The sequence below is a fragment of the Doryrhamphus excisus genome, chromosome 9 (genome assembly GCF_030265055.1).
Source record: "Doryrhamphus excisus isolate RoL2022-K1 chromosome 9, RoL_Dexc_1.0, whole genome shotgun sequence".
Lineage (NCBI taxonomy): Eukaryota > Metazoa > Chordata > Actinopteri > Syngnathiformes > Syngnathidae > Doryrhamphus > Doryrhamphus excisus.
Window position 1 is genome coordinate 3,224,661 of NC_080474.1, and position 18,655 is coordinate 3,243,315.

The 18,655-nt window shown below is 42.3% G+C and overlaps 1 protein-coding gene across 3 annotated transcripts; it reads left to right on the top strand.

Annotated features, from left to right (window-relative positions):
• Positions 1–1,204: 1,204 nt before the first annotated feature.
• Positions 1,205–17,663, top strand: LOC131135729 (RNA-binding motif, single-stranded-interacting protein 1). Of its 3 annotated transcripts, none has more exons than XM_058081972.1 (13): positions 1,205–1,517; positions 5,248–5,414; positions 7,247–7,305; positions 8,304–8,395; positions 9,376–9,533; positions 9,727–9,806; positions 10,369–10,484; positions 11,836–11,885; positions 11,959–12,049; positions 13,122–13,172; positions 13,822–13,932; positions 14,005–14,085; positions 15,376–17,662. In XM_058081972.1, the coding sequence occupies exons 1-13, from the start codon at positions 1,467–1,469 to the stop codon at positions 15,445–15,447; spliced, it is 1,179 nt and encodes a 392-aa protein (XP_057937955.1). In that variant the 5' UTR covers positions 1,205–1,466; the 3' UTR covers positions 15,448–17,662. The 3 variants fall into 3 exon arrangements, with proteins under 3 accessions (XP_057937955.1, XP_057937956.1, XP_057937953.1); XM_058081970.1 differs by lacking the exon at positions 1,205–1,517 and adding an exon at positions 1,579–3,608; XM_058081973.1 differs by lacking the exons at positions 1,205–1,517; positions 13,122–13,172 and adding an exon at positions 1,558–3,608 and having other exon boundaries at positions 15,376–17,663.
• Positions 17,664–18,655: the final 992 nt, after the last annotated feature.

Consider the following 18,655-nt stretch of genomic DNA (forward strand, 5'->3'; position numbering starts at 1 on the left):
TGATTTGTGTAAAGGTGTTCTTTCATAGCAGTCATCAGTGAAATGATCACTGCAAAGAACATCTGTCTCTCCTTCTCTGCGCTTGCTTGTACATTGTTGGAGAAAAAAGAATAGAAGGTTCCAGTATCACCGGGATACTGTGAACATCCAGCAGCAACACATCATTTTGGCATTACTACTATTTGGATGAAAAATCTACTGAAGCAAGTCCAGCATCTCCATGGAGATGCCTTTGTGGGCTCTGCTTTAGCTGACAGGTATTAGCCTCTTTACATCACTTGCTAGGAAGCTATTCCTGATGCTATGCTCCACAGAAAAAAAGGAGCGTCAAGGTTGCCACAGAACAGAGTAAGTCATGTCTTATGTATTGTATCATTAACACTATTCCACCATAGCTACAATACATGTAATGCAACATACTTTCACACCAAGATGTTGACAGTAGGGCGGCGATGGTGACAAAATGCACAATAAAAACACTCCTTATTTAAGGATAGGCAACTCCAAGGTAATTTATACTTACCGTTCTGTGTTTTGAAAGTGACATAGTATCAGCATTTGTGAGCAAATATGAGATGAACGAAAAAGGATTTAAAAAATGCACTGTAGTAGTCGATTTATGTAGCGAGGTGCATTCAATGACCGTACAACAATGTGGGACAATTCATTACTCACAAAATAAGGCTACAAAAGAGGAAGTGATGATAAGCAACACAAGAGTCCATATTCAGATAGCAAAGTGAGTGTGCTTTATTCCAAAATGTATAAAAAATCGAGAACGTGATAACTATGCTGTGACGTCACTACGATTGTGACGTTTTGCATTGTTGATGAAATGTAAAAGTCCGGGAAAGAAGACGTCACAGTTTGTTGACATTTACCTTGACTACCGGAAGTCTGACTATCTGACTATCAGTCGCGCCATGGGGCATCAAAAGTTACTTCTTGTTAAATACCCGCACTTTGCCTGTTTTATTGCGGGTTTTTACGGATGTAGGAGACTTAAACACAGCCATGAGGACGAGCCACACGATGGAATGTTAAGTATGCATCCTAGAACACTCCACACACACACACCTCACAAGAAAAAACAAAGTGCTTCTGTAGAAGTTTTAAATGTGGTGTTACTCATCACGAAATGGTCGTGTTTAACATGTCAAAAGGTACAACACGCTACTTGTGCGAGGACACGCTTAATGTCCTTCATTTGAATCAACATTGAGACCCGAGCACCCCTACCGTAATGGCTGAATGGTTTGGTCCGAACGTTTCCGCCTCTTTTCCGAGTGATGCCGAACTAGCCAAACGAAGCTGGGCCGCGATCGAAGTTGGGACGGTGGTGTGTGTTCCTGTGTCCAGATGAGTCAGCCGAGTGAGCGGGACATTTGGGACATCCGGGACAACTGATTTCCCGCTTCTAGGCGAGGCAGCCCAACATAGGCTAAACTATTAAATTTGGACTGAGGATGATTTTTGCCAGTCCTGGAAACCCACTAAGGACTCAGTTTGGCAATCAGGTAAATTCGCTGATTTACGTATTTATTTAATCATTTCAAGCATTTCACAATCCCATGTTTATTTTTGTGTAACCCTTAGTGTTGCGTTCACGGTCGTGTGCGGGACTCGGAGGTCACTTGCGTGCTACGTGAACATGGAAGTGTGACGTTTAGGGTCCTGTTAGCCAAGTATCAATGCCACCTTTGCTTGAATGTATAAAGGAAAGGTTGCGTTCAGGATCCCGTTTTGTGATTCAGAGGTTTACCAGGAAGAATGGAAAGGCATGCTATGGAAGTCTGGTAGTGTGACGTTTAATGTGACTCAGAGGTCTCTGGAGAATCATGACTATACCAGCTTCCTGCATCATGGATACAAACAAATCTAACTTTCATTTGTGTTCTTAAGATATAGAAAGGGATAATAAAAAGAGACAGCTAAGAATGCACGTCATGGGACACACCTATAGGTGATAAACGCACCACTCACATTGTTAACTACATTGGTATCTATCCATTTTCTATACCGCTTATCCTCATCGTTATAATTATTCGGTGTAGTGACACCTGGCCACAGGCTAGCGACTATCTTTAGCAAACACTGGCTCTCCATGCCTCAGACGCTAGCCAAAAGGTAAAGCTACATATTGGAACTTTTTGTTTTGATGCTAGAAGTTCCCACAATACTAAGTATGACATGTTATCATCAATGTACCTGTAACTACATGCTCATAGCATAGATGGAAAACCTTATTGGAGCTCTTTGAATAGGTGTGTCTCTTTATGGCCATTCATGAGCTGCCTCTTTTTACCTGTTTTTATATCTTTAGAATGCACAGGCAAGCGAAAGATGTGTGTGTTCATGTCTCATTGTTTCCTTGAATATTTTCCATGGCACTAAGAAATAATCTATGATATAGCTAGACATAATATAGCATGTCCTTTAGCATAGATGTTTGCTATATTTTCTTGCTAATAAAGTCATCATGTTAGATTGAGCAGAATTGGCATTGATATGCGACTGATGAATTGTCTATCGGGTCATTTAAGTTGCCCCAGATGCATATCGATCGTGTCTTAGCTAAAAGCTTTCAATGAGCATGTAGCGTACGTTGATGCTGACAGTGTTATCCTGTAAGCAGGAGCCTGATGGGCGAGGCTGCTGCTCTACTGTATTATACAGTATGTCAGGCTCAGCTGGTCTGCTGCTGGCTGATAAGATGTCCACTCCCTGCTGTTGTCACAGCCCTCCAGCTGCAAAAGGAAAAAAAAAAAACAAAAACATGGCTGAATCAAACCAAAATTGGCTTTGGCTTGCACAGAGGAAGGAACTTTCACTCTTGAATTGGGAGTCAACTCTTGCTGGTTGTTCCATTTCTTCATCAATACGCCTGTATACTGTATGTGTATATGATGACACATTATCACCTATACGCCTGTATATGTGTATATGATGACACATTATCACCTATACGCCTGTATGTGATGATACGTTATCACCTATATGCCTGTATATGTGTATATGATGACATGTTATCACCTATGCGCCTGTATATGTGTATATTAGGACATTTGTATCACAATGACGGTGATATCCGCTTCCTCGTGGGACAAAAAGGAGTTCCCAACTAACCAAATTGCTTGTTTGTCTTAAAAAGAAAATGCATCTTATTTCTATCCTTCCTGATTGTGAATCCCAGTTCCAGGACATGTTGCTGTTCCTTCATCCATTCAGTAGTTAGACGCAGAGGAGCACATCAAGTCTGTAGACGCATCATGCTTGACATTCCATCAGCTAGAGAATGGGGTTGTGGGGGGTGGGGGATAATCAGGACAAATCCCTAAAGGGGAAAGCTCTCCTCAGACTATAATCAGTCACTCTGGAATTTGGCTATTTCCTCCAGACTGGCTGCAGCAAGTGTAACGCTAACAAACAAAAACATGTACTGATTCAAAACTCAACCCCTTCTGGATGACGCTTTGCATTGACCCCTCCCCCACTGAAGCACCGCTGATAACAATTAGACGTGTATGCTGGAGATACTGGCCCGTGTGGACCCTGACGATGCCAAAGGGAGATTACTTGATGGACAATCACTGGTTGGTCAGCACATGGTGGGTGACACGTACAGATACTTCTATTTCACAAGAAGTGCATATTTAGCTAGTAACAAGTGTACATTAACATTAACATACAGTCATCACTCATGGTGTAGGATTTATTATGTATGGTGGCGTGTCAAGCTAGCATAGTTGCATATCCACTTCTACTCATCTGACATATACCGTTAGTACTACACAATACCATTCATGCCACACTACCTTCCTGGTCCTTATTTACTTACTGAGGTAAGTAAGTAAGTAAGTAAGTAGGTAGTAGACTATGGTAGTGGACTAATGATGTAGGATGTAGTAGCTGTAGTAGTAGACTATAGTAGTAGAGTAGATATGATGTAGTAGACTGTGGTAGGAGAGTAGACATGATGTAGGATGTAGTAGACTACCTTCCGGGTCGTTATTTACTTACTGCAGTAAGTAAGTAAGTAAGTAGGTAGTAGACTATGGTAGTAGACTAATGATGTGGGATGTAGTAGTAGTAGTAGTAGTAGACTATGGTAGTAGAGTAGATATGATGTAGTAGACTATGGTAGGAGAGTAGACATGATGTAGGATGTAGTAGACTGTGGTAGTAGAGTAGATGTGATGTAGTATGTAGTAGACTATGGTTGTAGACTAATGATGTAGGATGTAGTAGACTATAGTGGTAGAGTAGATGTGATGTAGGATGTAGTAGACTATGGTAGTAGAGTAGATGTGATGTAGTTTGTAGTAGACTGGTAGTAGACTAGTGATGTAGTAGACTAATGATGTAGTATGTAATAGACTATGGTAGTAGAGTAGATGTGATGTAGGATGTAGTAGACTATGGTAGTAGACTAGTGATGTAGTAGACTAATGATGTAGGATGTAGTAGACTGTGGTAGTAGAGTAGATGTGATGTAGGATGAAGTAGACTATGGTAGTAGAGTAGATATGATGTAGTAGACTATGGTAGTAGAGTAGATGTGATTTAGGATGTAGTAGACTATGGTAGTAGACTAATGATGTAGTAGACTATGGTAGTAGACTAATGATGTAGTAGACTAATGATGTACATATGTAATAGACTATGGTAGTAGAGTAGATGTGATGTAGGATGTAGTAGACTATGGTAGTAGACTAATGATGTAGGATGTAATAGACTATGGTAGTAGAGTAGATGTGATGTAGGATGTAGTAGACTAGTGATGTAGTAGACTAATGATGTAGGATGTAGTAGACTAGTGATGTAGTAGACTAATGATGTAGGATGTAGTAGACTATGGTAGTAGAGTAGATGTGATGTAGGCTGTAGTAGACTAGTGATGTAGTAGACTAATGATGTAGTATGTAATAGACTATGGTAGTAGAGTAGATGTGATGTAGGTAATGTAGAAGAAGGGTAAGGGTACTGTATGTTGATGCGTTTGTGTTAAAAAAAAGCTTGAAAAGGTCTGAATGGATTTGGATGAAATGTTGATTAATTATGGAAATGGGATCTGGAAGAACTGGTTCCATTTTGGGAATGGTCTAAGGCTGATTATTTCTCAAAGTAAGGACGTGCTGCCATTCGTGCCGTTCGAACATCAGCACATTCAGCCAAGTCAACCACCTTCATTTGTGTGCTTCTAGTAGGTGTCTCACACTAAGCTTTGGTTATTGCCCCCCCCCCCAGTGGCCTTCTCGCGTACCGTCCCACCCCATGGCGCCACCCAGTCCAAGTAGCAGCAGCAGCAGTAGCAGCAGCACGGCGGGCTGGGAGCAACTCAGCAAAACCAACTTGTACATCAGAGGGTTGTCCCCAGCAACAACTGACCATGACCTGGTCAGCCTCTGTCAGCCGTGAGTACTGCACTTGCTCTCCTCTTCATCTACTATTGATTACTATTGATTGTCTTGCTCCATGTGGCAGCGGTGCTCATGCACTGCCATGCAGGACAGCTGATTTAGACATGAAGGACATGAATGAATGAATGAATGAATAAAGAATAATAAAAAAAAAACTTCACACCCTTATTGATTTCAAATGTGATGCCAGCACATCCTGTATTCTCTATGCACATACTGTACTTGATGGGTCAATGATTTTGCTACTAATTACTTAAATCAAACATTAAGATGATCAATAAAGGTCATTATGTCATGTCACATTTTAGCCACTAGATGGTACTCAAGTGCAGTGTAGCTGTGGGAGGCGTACTGTATACAGTGTACTGGTTATGTATTCACACACCAATCCTACTCCTGGTGCATGCATGACGGTAACAAGGTATAATGCAGAGGATGACATTCCGGCCATTTACTCAAACTGTACAGCAAAGCATGCTGGGAAACAATATTATGTAGTGTATTGTTCAAATATTGCAGGGCTCATATTTGTGTAAAATCATGGCTACGATAGACTTCACTGCTTGTGTGAGGTTAGATGGTAGCCATTTTTTTACGCCATGTTAGACAGTTTAGTTGAATATTTTACCCGGGGTGGAAGGCTGCGCTGCACAGCCGCAATGTAACTGTGGCATTCAGCGTAGCGTCTGCTTGCTAACTGCTGGCACTCGGTCTACTAGCCCCCGCCTCCACCACTGGCACAAGGAGGCTTAACAGCTGAGGGGATGCTTACAACACATGCAGAGTGAGCCCTCTTGCCATCCCACAGAGGGACCAGATGGAGCAGACGTGCATACACGTGCATGGCCATTGATCCAGAGCTCTTTCCACTGCTGGGTAAAGCAACATATCTATTATGTTGACAGGCCTACACGTAGCTGACGTAGCTTTTGACGTATGCAGGGTAAGGCTGGACACACTACACAACTCTACGCACTACCTGTACCCTACTAGTCTTTTCATATGTCAACACTCAACATTGCACAACTTTGGCACAATAGCGCTTGCCCATTTAAAAAATAAATACATTGGAGCAATGTTAGTTTAATCAAATCTGCTGTATCTGGTTGTGACCACTAGATGGCAGTGTTTGTGCAAACTCCACACAGAGATGACCAAGGGTGGAATTGAACCCTGGTCTCCTAGCTGTGAGGTCTGCGCGCTAACCACTCGACCGCCGTGCCACGTATATACTTTATTATAATGGTTATTATTATTATAGGTTGCTTTTCCAGTTCATTTATTCATTCATTCTCTATCACGGGGGTGCTGGAGCCTATCCCAGCTGTCTTCGGGCGAGAGGCGGGGGTACACCCTGGACTGGTGGCCAGCCAATCACAGGGCACATATAGACAAACAACCATTCACACTCACATTCATACCTATGGACAATTTGGAGTCGCCAATTTTGTAGTGGTGGACATGTAGCAGAAAGCCTGATGCTTTCATTATTATTATTATTATTATTGTGAAAACATTTTTGTAGACATCACGTCTGGCCCCGGTCTCCCCGAATACTGACACCTAGTGGATGTGGAATACAGCACTACAGATGAGCCGGTGCAGATGAAGTGTGTTTTTGTAATTATGCAGCATTCAGCAAGAAAGCGGCTCACAGTAACGCTCAATGCACAAAGTCTGAACTAAATCATCACATCATTCTAATGCATCTTCTGCCTGATTGGTGAAAGACACCTTTTGATATACGCTACGAATGCTATGTGCTGATGTCATTGTTGGCTGGATGTCAGTACAGTAGAAGCCATAACTTTCTGTTTCTGTCTTAGGTATGGTAAAATTGTATCAACAAAGGCCATCCTGGACAAGGCTACTAACAAATGCAAAGGTGTGTATGAAGTACTTTCTCCAAGGTACATTATGCTGTCATCAAGTATTCAGCATCCACAGTTACAATATGCCGTCATCCACAATGGGGTACATTCACACAAGACGCTTTTGTCTTCTCTTTTCTGGGTCTTCTAAACATATCAAAACATATAAAAAAGAGGCAGCTAATGTATACCCATCATGGGACACAACCTCGAAAGGCTGCTTTTAAAAGAGCTCCAAAAAGCTGCAACGAGGTTTTGTGGTTTTTCATGTGTGCTGCGAGAATGTAGTACCGGGTACATTTATGCCAACATGTCTTGGAATATTTAGGGACCCTCCTTCCTGGGTGCATTGATGTCTAATATGTAGTGTTACCATCTAGTCGCTAGCTTGTGGCCAGGTGTCACTATGCCTTTAAGGTAGTTATTAACAACGTGCTTCATATGCAGCCTGCATGATGGACATGGAGCTTCTCTGTTGCTTTTGGGAAGCGGAGTAGGTGTGTCCCATGACGTGCATTCTTAGCTTCTTTTTCTATATCTTTAGAAGGCCCAGACAAGACGAGACGTGTGTTGATGTCTCACATAAGGAGTGTGGATGATGGATACAAAGGGTTGCCAAATGTACACTCAACACTCACTTCTCTGTTTTCGCTTTTATGAAACTTTCGATGTAGACATATTAATCTTCTATCTTATCCGTTTGTGTGTGTATTTCCTTTTTGACGGGAGGAGGGAATATGCTAAATATGCTAGCGTCAATATGCTAAAAAATAGCCCGAGTCGTACCCCGGGGGACTGTGGACACACCACAGAACAAAGAGCTGACCTCAGCTGGTAACATCACTCTGGTATCTGCATCCTCAGCACTTTTTGCCCTCTTCTACCGCACACACACACATATGTGTATCCCATAAGCATCCATACATTCATAGATAAAGTCACAATCAGTATGCAATGGTTTGACCGCTCAAAGCGACACAATATGACTGCAGCATCCTATGTGTCTCCTCAGGATACGGCTTTGTGGACTTTGATAGCCCCACTGCAGCTCAGAAAGCTGTTACTGCCCTGAAGACCAGCGGCGTTCAAGCTCAGATGGCAAAGGTGGGGGTTCATTGTCACCAAATGTATGTATGCACCTGGACCTTTTGTACGCTATCGAGAACGACTACAGCTTAGTTTTTCAAGCATGCTTCTTCATACTTTTACCAGTGCGTTGAAACCAGTACTCTTGAATCGTGGAGTGTGAGGTGATGTGTGGGAGCCAGTATCATCCAGAGCTAATTCTAGCACCCACCAGGCCTGTGATGATGACAAATTAATCCATTCATCACACAATACAAGAAAACTATATTACCACTTTTCCCTCATCTTTCTCCAGAGGAGATTTCACTCATTTCATGCTTTGCAGCTGTGCCATCAATTCATCAATAAATGCGTGTAGTCGCTGCTTAGCCAGCCTCACCTCAAATAACCAGGTGTTACCAAAAGGTGTGCGATATATTTGAACTCAAGGCCTGGGAAGATAAGAAAGAAGTGAAGTCATCACTTTTTGCTCATCTCCTGCTTCTTTGAAGGCAGGAAGAGGAGTCACTCTGTGCACGGTGTGTCGCGTCTTGCAGGAAGAGGCTTTCAGCACCTTGGCACATTTGTTCCATAGAACAACGGCATGAACAGAGACTTGAGATAGGGTCTATGAGATTGTACCATATAACAATATATGAGCAATATCATTTCTACGAGGTTACACTTTTCTGCACTCTGTGTGTATGCTAGCGGCCCCGCCTCCACCCACCTGGACAAAGAGACTGTGTGACTGACGAAAGGGCTCACTCTGTTCATGCCGTTGTTCTATACCAAATGTGGCAAGGTGCTGAATGCCTCTTCCTGCCAGACATGCACGCATATGCTAATCTATGAATATATGAATGATTTATCATCACCCCAGGCCTGATGCCTTTTCATCTGGCAAGATATTGTGAGCGGCTACAGATGAGATTGCTGAGGAGTGAATGAATAACGCAGTCTTTTGTGTATTTCCAAGTGGTGTCATTCCATGTCTTCTCACCCGTTGTACACTTCAGCAACAAGAACAAGATCCCACCAACCTGTACATCTCCAACCTTCCCCCGTCTATGGATGAGCAGGAGCTAGAGAACATGCTCAAGAACTTTGGCCAAGTCGTATCCACACGGATTTTGAGGGATTCCAGTGGAGCGAGCAGAGGAGTGGGTTTTGCCAGGTCAGAGACCTCTGTCCTCACTGTCCACACTGAATGAATGGTCTTGAATATAGACCTGAGAGTTGAATACAGAACCCACATGCTTTGCCAGTCCATAACCAAAAGGGACAGGAGCGGCTCAGCTTTTCTACATCACAGCGATACTTGTTCCTGCATATATTGCTAATATGATCTATGTGTCTAATAACGACAGGATGGAGTCGACAGAAAAATGTGACACGGTCATTTCTCACTTCAATGGCAAGTTTATGAAGACGCCTGCTGGTGTACCAGGTACTGTATGTACTACATGACTAGTAAATGCAATGCATATGCACATTGTAGACTACCTCGATCTGGCTATGTACTGTTCCGTTTGTTTCACCTTTACGTTGGATCTCGGTAAGTCACATGGGTCCATAAGTACAGTATAGTCATACATTCATCTCACCGTGCTCCCCATTCACTCTCATCTATTTCATTGGATGATTGGCACTTCCAGCCGCGCATCCTTTACCAGTGCGATTTGCTGTGCCTTTTTGTTGTTGTTGTTTTGCTGGGGGAAAACATGGATATGGTGACCACAAAGGAGTAAGAACCCAATGTACAACCTGGAAGTCCGTACGTTGGATGTGGCTTTACTGGCACGTAAACTGGAACACATAGTTGCACATGTGGGGTGCACGTCACACATAGGACGTCCCAAGTTGACACCAACAAAACCTAGGAAAGGAAGAGTTTCTTTGTCATGAACTTTTCATGTGTTTTTTGCATGGAGAGGGGCCATAGGAGCCCATATGAAGATTTAAGTAACATACTGTCTGATAAAACTCTGTTCCTTTCCTCCTCAATACAGCACCATCTGAACCTTTGCTTTGCAAGTTTGCTGACGGTGGACAGAAAAAGAGACAAAGCCAAAACAAATTTGTTTCAAATGGACGTGGCTGGCCAAGAAATGCAAACACCAGACTGGTAAGTCGGCCAACTTGTTCATGAAATTGAACTGAAGGCAGTAATGTATATAACATCAAAGTCATCCATGAACGAGCCCCTCAGTCAGTGGAGTTTCCCATATTAAAAAAAAACATGTAGGTAGGCTATCTTCTCTCAAAGCACAAAATAATCAACTAGCAGGCATACGGAGCAGCTACACCATTACCTGCAAACAAAGCTTTCTAGATCTTCCACAATCTGCACCTCCTCCTGCAGCGTTTCCATGGATTTCCTGCCCAAACAGTCTGTTTAATTTATTCCACCCCTTGTCCGCCTCTATATATGTATGTCCCCATTCCACTGTGATCGGTCACACTCCCAAGCACTTTCGAGGACTTCCGGACAGCTGCCGAGACGGGCCATGAGTGGAATAAAATAAAATGTTTTGCCAGGAAGCACAAATCAAAGGAAATAGAGCTGGAATAGGTGCATATTCTGGAAGATCTCAAATGTTTTCTGTGCGGGACAAGGCTCTAAAGCAGTGGTCTCAAACTCAATTTACTTGGGGGCCACCGGAGCTAGGGTCTGGGTGAGACTGGGCCACATCAGGTTTTCCAAAAAAAAAACGCATTTATTAAAAACAGAAAAAACTTTTTCAGTGCTTTGGTTCCGATTTTCTACAATAAAAGGGCTGATAAAACATTCCACTGTTCTCAAATATCTTAATTCTTATTTTTCTGCACAAAATAAGATGAAAAATAAACAAATCAAAAATAAAGAAAATCAATCAATCAGTAATAAATAAATATAATAATAATAAAACAGCAAATAATAAAAACTTAAGAAACCACATATGACAAAACAAGTTATTTCCTTTAAACTTAAAAAAAGCCAAAAACTTACCACTTCCACACGGATAGAGAGGATAACTATTATTATAACAGTTATTTAACCTTTAACATGAACATTAATCAAACATAATTTTTTCTGGGTACATGATACCATACAGCATCCATATCAAACTTGCGCGGGCCGCACTAACATTAAACTTTCATGTCGAGGCGGGGGCCTCAAACTAGTGTCCTGCGGGCCACATTTGGCCCGCGGGCCGCATGTTTGAGGCCCCTGCTCTAAAGCATTATATGTGTTACTTACAGCCATATGTGTATGTTTACTGTGGGGGGGTGGCTATAAAGAACCCTTTACGCTGATGAAGGATAAGCAGCTCCAGAGTCATTTGACACTTAGCATTGTGTGTTTTGAAGGCCACCAATCTCCATCTCTCCATGTCTTAAGCCTTAAGTCCATGTAGTAAAAGCTCTATTTCATCTCCAGATGTTTCTTCTTCCTCCTCCTCCAAAACTATTGAGCTGTGTTTCTTTTCCACCAGGCTGGAATGGCACTCGCGTATGAGCCCAGTGTAGCTGCCATGCAAAATGGGTAAGTTGGGCTAATGGTGTCCTGCTGCACCTCGTGTACACCTGACTCAGATTACCATCATCTGTGTGCTCAGATTCTTCCCACCACCAGCATACAGCGTTTCAAACAGGATGATTGCTCAGACGTCCATGTCGCCGTACGTGTCTGCCGTTTCAGCATACCAGGTTGGACTTTCCTTTTCATGCGGTCATACGTACATACGTAGACCCAACAGCTACTTCCCTGCACTTTTGCACCTTTGTCCTCTATCCCTCTGTGAGACAAGAACACACCTCTTTCCCACCATAGACCATAGAAAACCCTTTTATGATACTTCTGAATATGACTAGAGCCCTGTGGACATGGAATAACACCCCTATAGTCACCTTTACACTATTAGACTGCAAAAATAGGGCTGCCCAAATACAAGATAAAAAGACTAGATTTATGGAAAAAACACTTCAAAGTAGCGAAATGATCTGTCCATGCAGCAAGTACATTTGACTTGGTAAGAAAGCTTCTATACCTACAAATAAGTAGGACCTTTCAGCTGGAAATACGTATTTAAGAGTTTTACCTTGTTACCTACAAATAAGCAGGACCTTTCGGCTGGAAATACGTATTTAAGAGTTTTACCTTGTTACCTACAAATAAGCGGGACCTTTCGGCTGGAAATACGTATTTAAGAGTTTTACCTTGTTACCTACAAATAAGCAGGACCTTTCAGCTGGAAATACGTATTTAAGAGTTTTACCTTGTTACCTACAAATAAGCGGGACCTTTCAGCTGGAAATACGTATTTAAGAGTTTTACCTTGTTACCTACAAATAAGCAGGACCTTTCAGCTGGAAATATGTATTTAAGAGTTTTACCTTGTTACCTACAAATTAGCAGGACCTTTCGGCTGGAAATACGAATTTAAGAGTTTTACCTTGTTACCTACAAATAAGCAGGACCTTTCAGCTGCATACGTATTTAAGAGTTTTACCTTGTTACAACTGATAAAGATGAAATGCAGCAGTGAAGCGCCAACCTTCCTCATGGTTGGAATAATAAATGTCGCTGTTACTACATGTTCTCAGCAGGGTTCCAAAACCAGAAAACCTTGTTGGAGGTTTTTGGCTAGTGAAAATGGTAGCACGAGTCGGCTATGGAACACACACAATTTTACTTTCCAAAAATAATCCTGATTTTATTTGACAGCACCCTTTGGAAGCCTCCCTGATTGTGTGCATGTATTTTTATGTGATGTTCCAGGTGCAGAACCCATCCTGGATGCCTCATCACCCTTACATCATGCAGCACCCTGTAAGCACTGGGGGTGTCACCACACCTCCATTCCATTCTACTACGCTTATCCGGGTCGTGCAGGGGGGGGGGCAGCAGTCTCAGTAGGGAAGCCTAGACTTCCTGTCCCCGGCCACCTCCTCCAGCTCTACCCCAGGCCAGCTGTGAGACATAATCCCTCCAGCGTGTCCTAGGTCTGCCCAGGGGACATCTCCCGGCCGGGCATGCCCAGAACATCCCACCAGGGAGGCATCCAGACTAGATGCCCTCTCCATGTGAAGGAGAAGTGGCTCTACTCCCGCATGACTGGGCTCCTCACCCTATTTTTTAGGGTGAGCTCAGCCACCCTTGGGAGGAAAGTCATGTATCCGCTTATATCCCACATCTCACCACGGGAGCTTTGCCTTCCGGCTCAGCTCTCTTCCCACCACAGTCCGGTACAGCGACCGCATTACTGCAGACGCTGCACCACCTTCCCTCACTTGTGAACAAGACCAGAGATACTTGAACGCCTCCTGAATGCATGTGGTCACCTCATCTCATCTCATCTCATTCAAATATACTGTCGATAACGATAACACATAAGGAGAATAGGCATCACTTAGCTAGTTAGCCAATGATGTAGTGTAGTTTAGTGTAGTGTTTCACACAGCTCGCTATTATCTTCCAGGGTGCCGTCATATCGCCCTCTATGGAGCCGTCATTGCCAGTGCAGCCCGCTTCCCTGATGGCTCCCCTGACACAGCACATGAATCAGCTGTCTCTGGCCGGCGCAGGAGCGGTGTGTGACGGAAAAGTCCAAGTCCTAAATCCACATGATTGCTCTATATGACTGTTTCTCCTGACTGTGCAGTTCATGGCCGCCAACACGCCAGTTCCCGGTGCTTATGTTCCTCAGTATACACACGTGCAGACAGCGGCTGTACCTGGGGAAGTAAGTGTACTTCATCATTTGCTGGTGCTAATGTGGATATTTGTTAGTCCAGGCTGGTACTGGTGGATGGTGGCTCTGTATTCATTTCATGTTCATTGTGTCTTACACTATAGATCAGGGGTCTCAAACTCTATTTATTTGGGGGCCACTGGAGCTAGGGTCTGCGTGAGACTGGGCCGCATCAGGTTTTCCAAAAAAAAACAAACGCATTTATTAAAAACAAAAAAATTAAAAAAACTTCGCTTCAGATCCAATTTTCTGCAAGAAAAGCTCTGATAAAACATTCTGTTCTCAAATATCTTACTTTTTATTTTTCTACACAAAATAAGATGAAAAATAAATAAACAAATCAAAAATAAAGAAAATCAATCAGTAATAAATAAATAAATATAATAATAATAAAAGGGCAAATAATAAAAACTTAAGAAACCACATATAGTTGGTGGGTAGACAAATTATTTTTTCAGATTAAAATGAACAAAGCATTATTAGAGCCCTGTAGACATGACAAAACACGACTATAGTCACATTTATACTCTTTTTATTTACAACATATTGCGCAACTGCATGTGTCTTGAGACACATGCTAACTCGCAAACTAGAGAGCTAGCGACCTAAACGGTAGCCTTCAAGTTATTTCCTTTAAACTTAAATTGCCAAAAACTTACCACTTCCACACGGATAGGGAGGATAACTATTAACAGTTATTTAACCTTTAACATGAACATTAATCAAACGTAATAATTTTTTCTGGGTACATGATACCATACAGCATCCATATCAAACTTGCGCGGGCCGCACTAACATTAAACTTTCATATCAAGGCGGGGGCCTCAAACTAGTGTCCTGTGGGGCACATTTGGCCCGCGGGCCGCGTGTTTGAGACCCCTGCTATAGATCATAAATAAGATGTACCAATGTGTTACTGATGCTAGCACACTGCTAATGCTAATAACAGCCAGTCTGTTCTTCGGTCATGCACTATAAATTACAAAAACAAAAACATGCAGTGCTCCGGTAAGTTCTCACTTCTCTCTGGCAGGCAATGTACAGTATTCCCAGCGACAGTAGATACACATACATTTGGCAGGGCTTTGACACAAAACTTACCAATCCTAATACTTTTTCTTTCTACATTTCTCAACAATGTTTGTGGCTCCAAAACAGGCGAAGTGCATGTTATTGTCAGGTTTAAAAAAAAAAAAAGGACTAGTTGCTTGACAGCCTAAATGTACTTTGGGCTAAACGGCACCACTATGAATGGCATTGTCATGATGTTGTCTCTTTCAGGAAAATGCCCTGGCATCACAGTTGGATACATCTGGCAACCCTTCAGCGTATCCCTACCATCAAAGCAAGTAGCAGCCATCAGCGTTTGAAACCAGCACTGAAGCAAGGAACGCTACGCTATTCATTCTTCACTGTTGGAATGGTTTTCAAAGAATCCTTATTCAATGCGAGGAACGGCTTTTTAAAAAGTTTATTTTCATACGACAAAACTTGTATTTCTTACCAAAGATGACAGCAAATACGTGAGAAAGACATGCATGGTGATTTTATTTGTTCTCTCCAGCCAGATATGGCAGATATGGCAAAGAGTGTGTTTGTGCTTGCTGTGCGAGTGTTGCCGTGGCAGTCTTTTGTGTTTTTTTTCCCATCGTGCTTTAGAACAGGAGTTCTCAACGTTTTTGACGTTTTGGCACGATTTTTTTCAATGCAGAGTGGCCCGGAGCCCATTAAATATTATCACTGTATAGATTTAATTGACCTCAATTTATTTTCAATAATAAATCAAATCCACTCACAGATTAACAAGCTAAAACCATATGTTGCTTTTTCCTCCATTTACAAAACCGTACTTGATGAAGTCAGGATTGTACTTACGTAAAAATGTTGTCTTTTGGGAGGGACTGGCACCACTTTTGTCTTCATTTTTTCAAATTTTTAAAAACCGTATCCATTGCTAGTTGCAGTTGAATGTCTTCTTCTGATCTTCTGTGAGCTTGTTAAACAACTGACTGACACACTACCGCCACCATGTGGTCGGAAGCTGCACTGTAACTGAACGTCTAATGGATAACATGTAGTAGCACAGCGGCTAGCCTACCTCTGATAACCGACTAAGCAGTCCAATGGCCCTTGTGGCCCACTGGTGCAAAACTAAAGTTTTTTTCGGTCCTATAGGTGGCGCTAGAGGCCCAAGTTTAGGCCGCGGCCTTATGGTTAAGAATCACTGCTTTAAAAGGACATTATATTTAACTCCAGCTTGCTTTAAAGGAGAAGTACACTTTTTTTTACCCATCAGCCACAATCCTTATGTGAGACAGGAACACTGGAACTCTTTTCTGTGCCTTCAAAAGATATCAAAAAGTCTAGAAATCTTTCTTAAAAACCTCCATATGAATGCATATGAAGCACATTGTTGTTATTCTTCTGAACATTCATTACACACCAGTACTACCTAGCCACAGGCTCGCGGCTAGCTTCAGCACACAGTGGCTCACCATGGAACTGGCGCTAGCCTTACTTTCCATGTTGCTATATTGACATCCATGCACACAGGATGTATGTTATACTAAATACTACAATGTTAGCATCAATGTACTTGTTACTACATCCTCACTGCATGGATAGAGAACCTTGGTGGAGGGTCTTGTAGTCCGAATAGGTGTTAGCACCTTCATGCTAAGTGTTTTGATACCTTGGAGAAGGCACAGAAAAGGGTAAAATGGTAAAAAAAAAAAAAAAATGCACTTTCCTTGAAGACCACCAGCGATTGTTTGGAAGAGCACAAATGAGCTGATGTTTTGGCTTCACCCCACTGACTAATAGTAAAGTAGATCATTCCCTATACGCTGACTAGGATGGGATATTTATTGAGAAAAAACAGCCTGGATGTTTTTGGAGATTGAAAAGTTTTGCTACAAGATGTTTTGCTAACCTGCTAGCATACGGTGGTGGTTCTGCAAAGATGCTTTTTGTTTTGATGACGGTGAGTCCTTGTCACCGTTATTGTGCGAGGTGAGAGGAAGACGTGGATGTGGAGCTGTGCGTTGCATCGGCAAAGATGAAGGAGCGCCGTGTAGAGTATTTTCCAGTGACCTTGCAGCTAATGACCTTCTTGACCAGCTGACCTTGGCCTTCTGTTGTTTCAGCCCAGATATCTACCTCAGTGTTTGGTTGTAGACCGACTTTGTGCATCCGCCCATTCCCTCCAGGTGTTTTTTTTTCATGCATACATTTTGTACAGTGTGATGTTTTCATGGTTCTTGTAGTGGTGTCCAGCGGATCTGTGTTGGTCTAAGAAAGAGTCCATCAAGCAGCAGCGTTAGGGTGTTTAGTTACTGAATTGATGCTGAGGCTTTTGTGTCACGCCACGTGATGTGGGTCATAGAAGAATTAACCATCATGTTGAAGAGGAGCGTACAGAGCTGAAGGCAGCTTCTCATGTCTTCTTTCTTTGATTATGTTACAGACAAACTGGTTCCCTGTACAATGCTGCCTCAGGTTTCTTCTTTCATTTCATTCTTCTGTTTTTTCAATAAAAAAGGTGTTTCAATCTGTATGCTTGTGTTGTTTCTGGGTAGGACTGGAAATGAACAAGACCAGGGTCAAACGTATAAACCAGCCGTAGACCCAGTGATGGCCCTAATTTGCAGACTCATGATCTGTAGGAGTCAATGCTAACTACAATATGAACTGATTCTGATGAGTCACCATTTGCTATTATTGCCTTATGAGAAAGATAAAGGACTATGAGTGAAATATGACAATTATTACTGTGATATAGATTTCTGTGTATTATCATCTCCAAAGTTAAAAATCAAGCTATAAAGATAGCATTAGCACACCTGGAGTGAAAATATATTTGCTAACACTGTTTATAGCTACTTTTCAGTAAGAAAGGTTCCTATTGGCTGTCCTAGAAGGCGCGAAATGACGCCATCAGCTAGTCATTTGCCTACAATGCTGTAGGGAAAAAAAACAACCGGTAGGAGAGACCGAAAAGTGAGTAAAAACACCTCCATTATCTTTATTGTTACATGTTAATTCATTTAAAAATGGCCCGAATTAGGATAAACGGTATAGAAATATATAGGGTTGGAATGTCGCCATCTAGTGACAAAATCACCAAGTTGGCAACACCGTTTGTCTCTTCTATCTTCAATGATAGCAACGATAGCAGAACATTTGAATGACTAGGATTTCCGAGTATATTTAAATGCAGCAACGTGTACTTCCGACGTAGGGGTTGAGTGAGAGATAAGAATATCCACTTCCTGTTTGACTTTGTCTTTCTGATACACGCATTACAAAGAGGCTGTTGTGAGCTCGGACGCTATAACGGTAACGTAGACGTCACTCAAAAAGAGAAAAAAACTGTTTGTTAACTTAGCTGAGAGGTGAATGAGAAGACCAAGGAGAGTAAACAAAGGGTTAGCCAACCCGACATCCGCTTCCGTATTATGGGCGGGTTTTGGCCGCCATGATGGTGAGCAGAATGAAGAGAAATGCTTTGAAAACATGCTCTCGGCACACTACTCAGGCTTTCAAAATAGTCAAATGAATA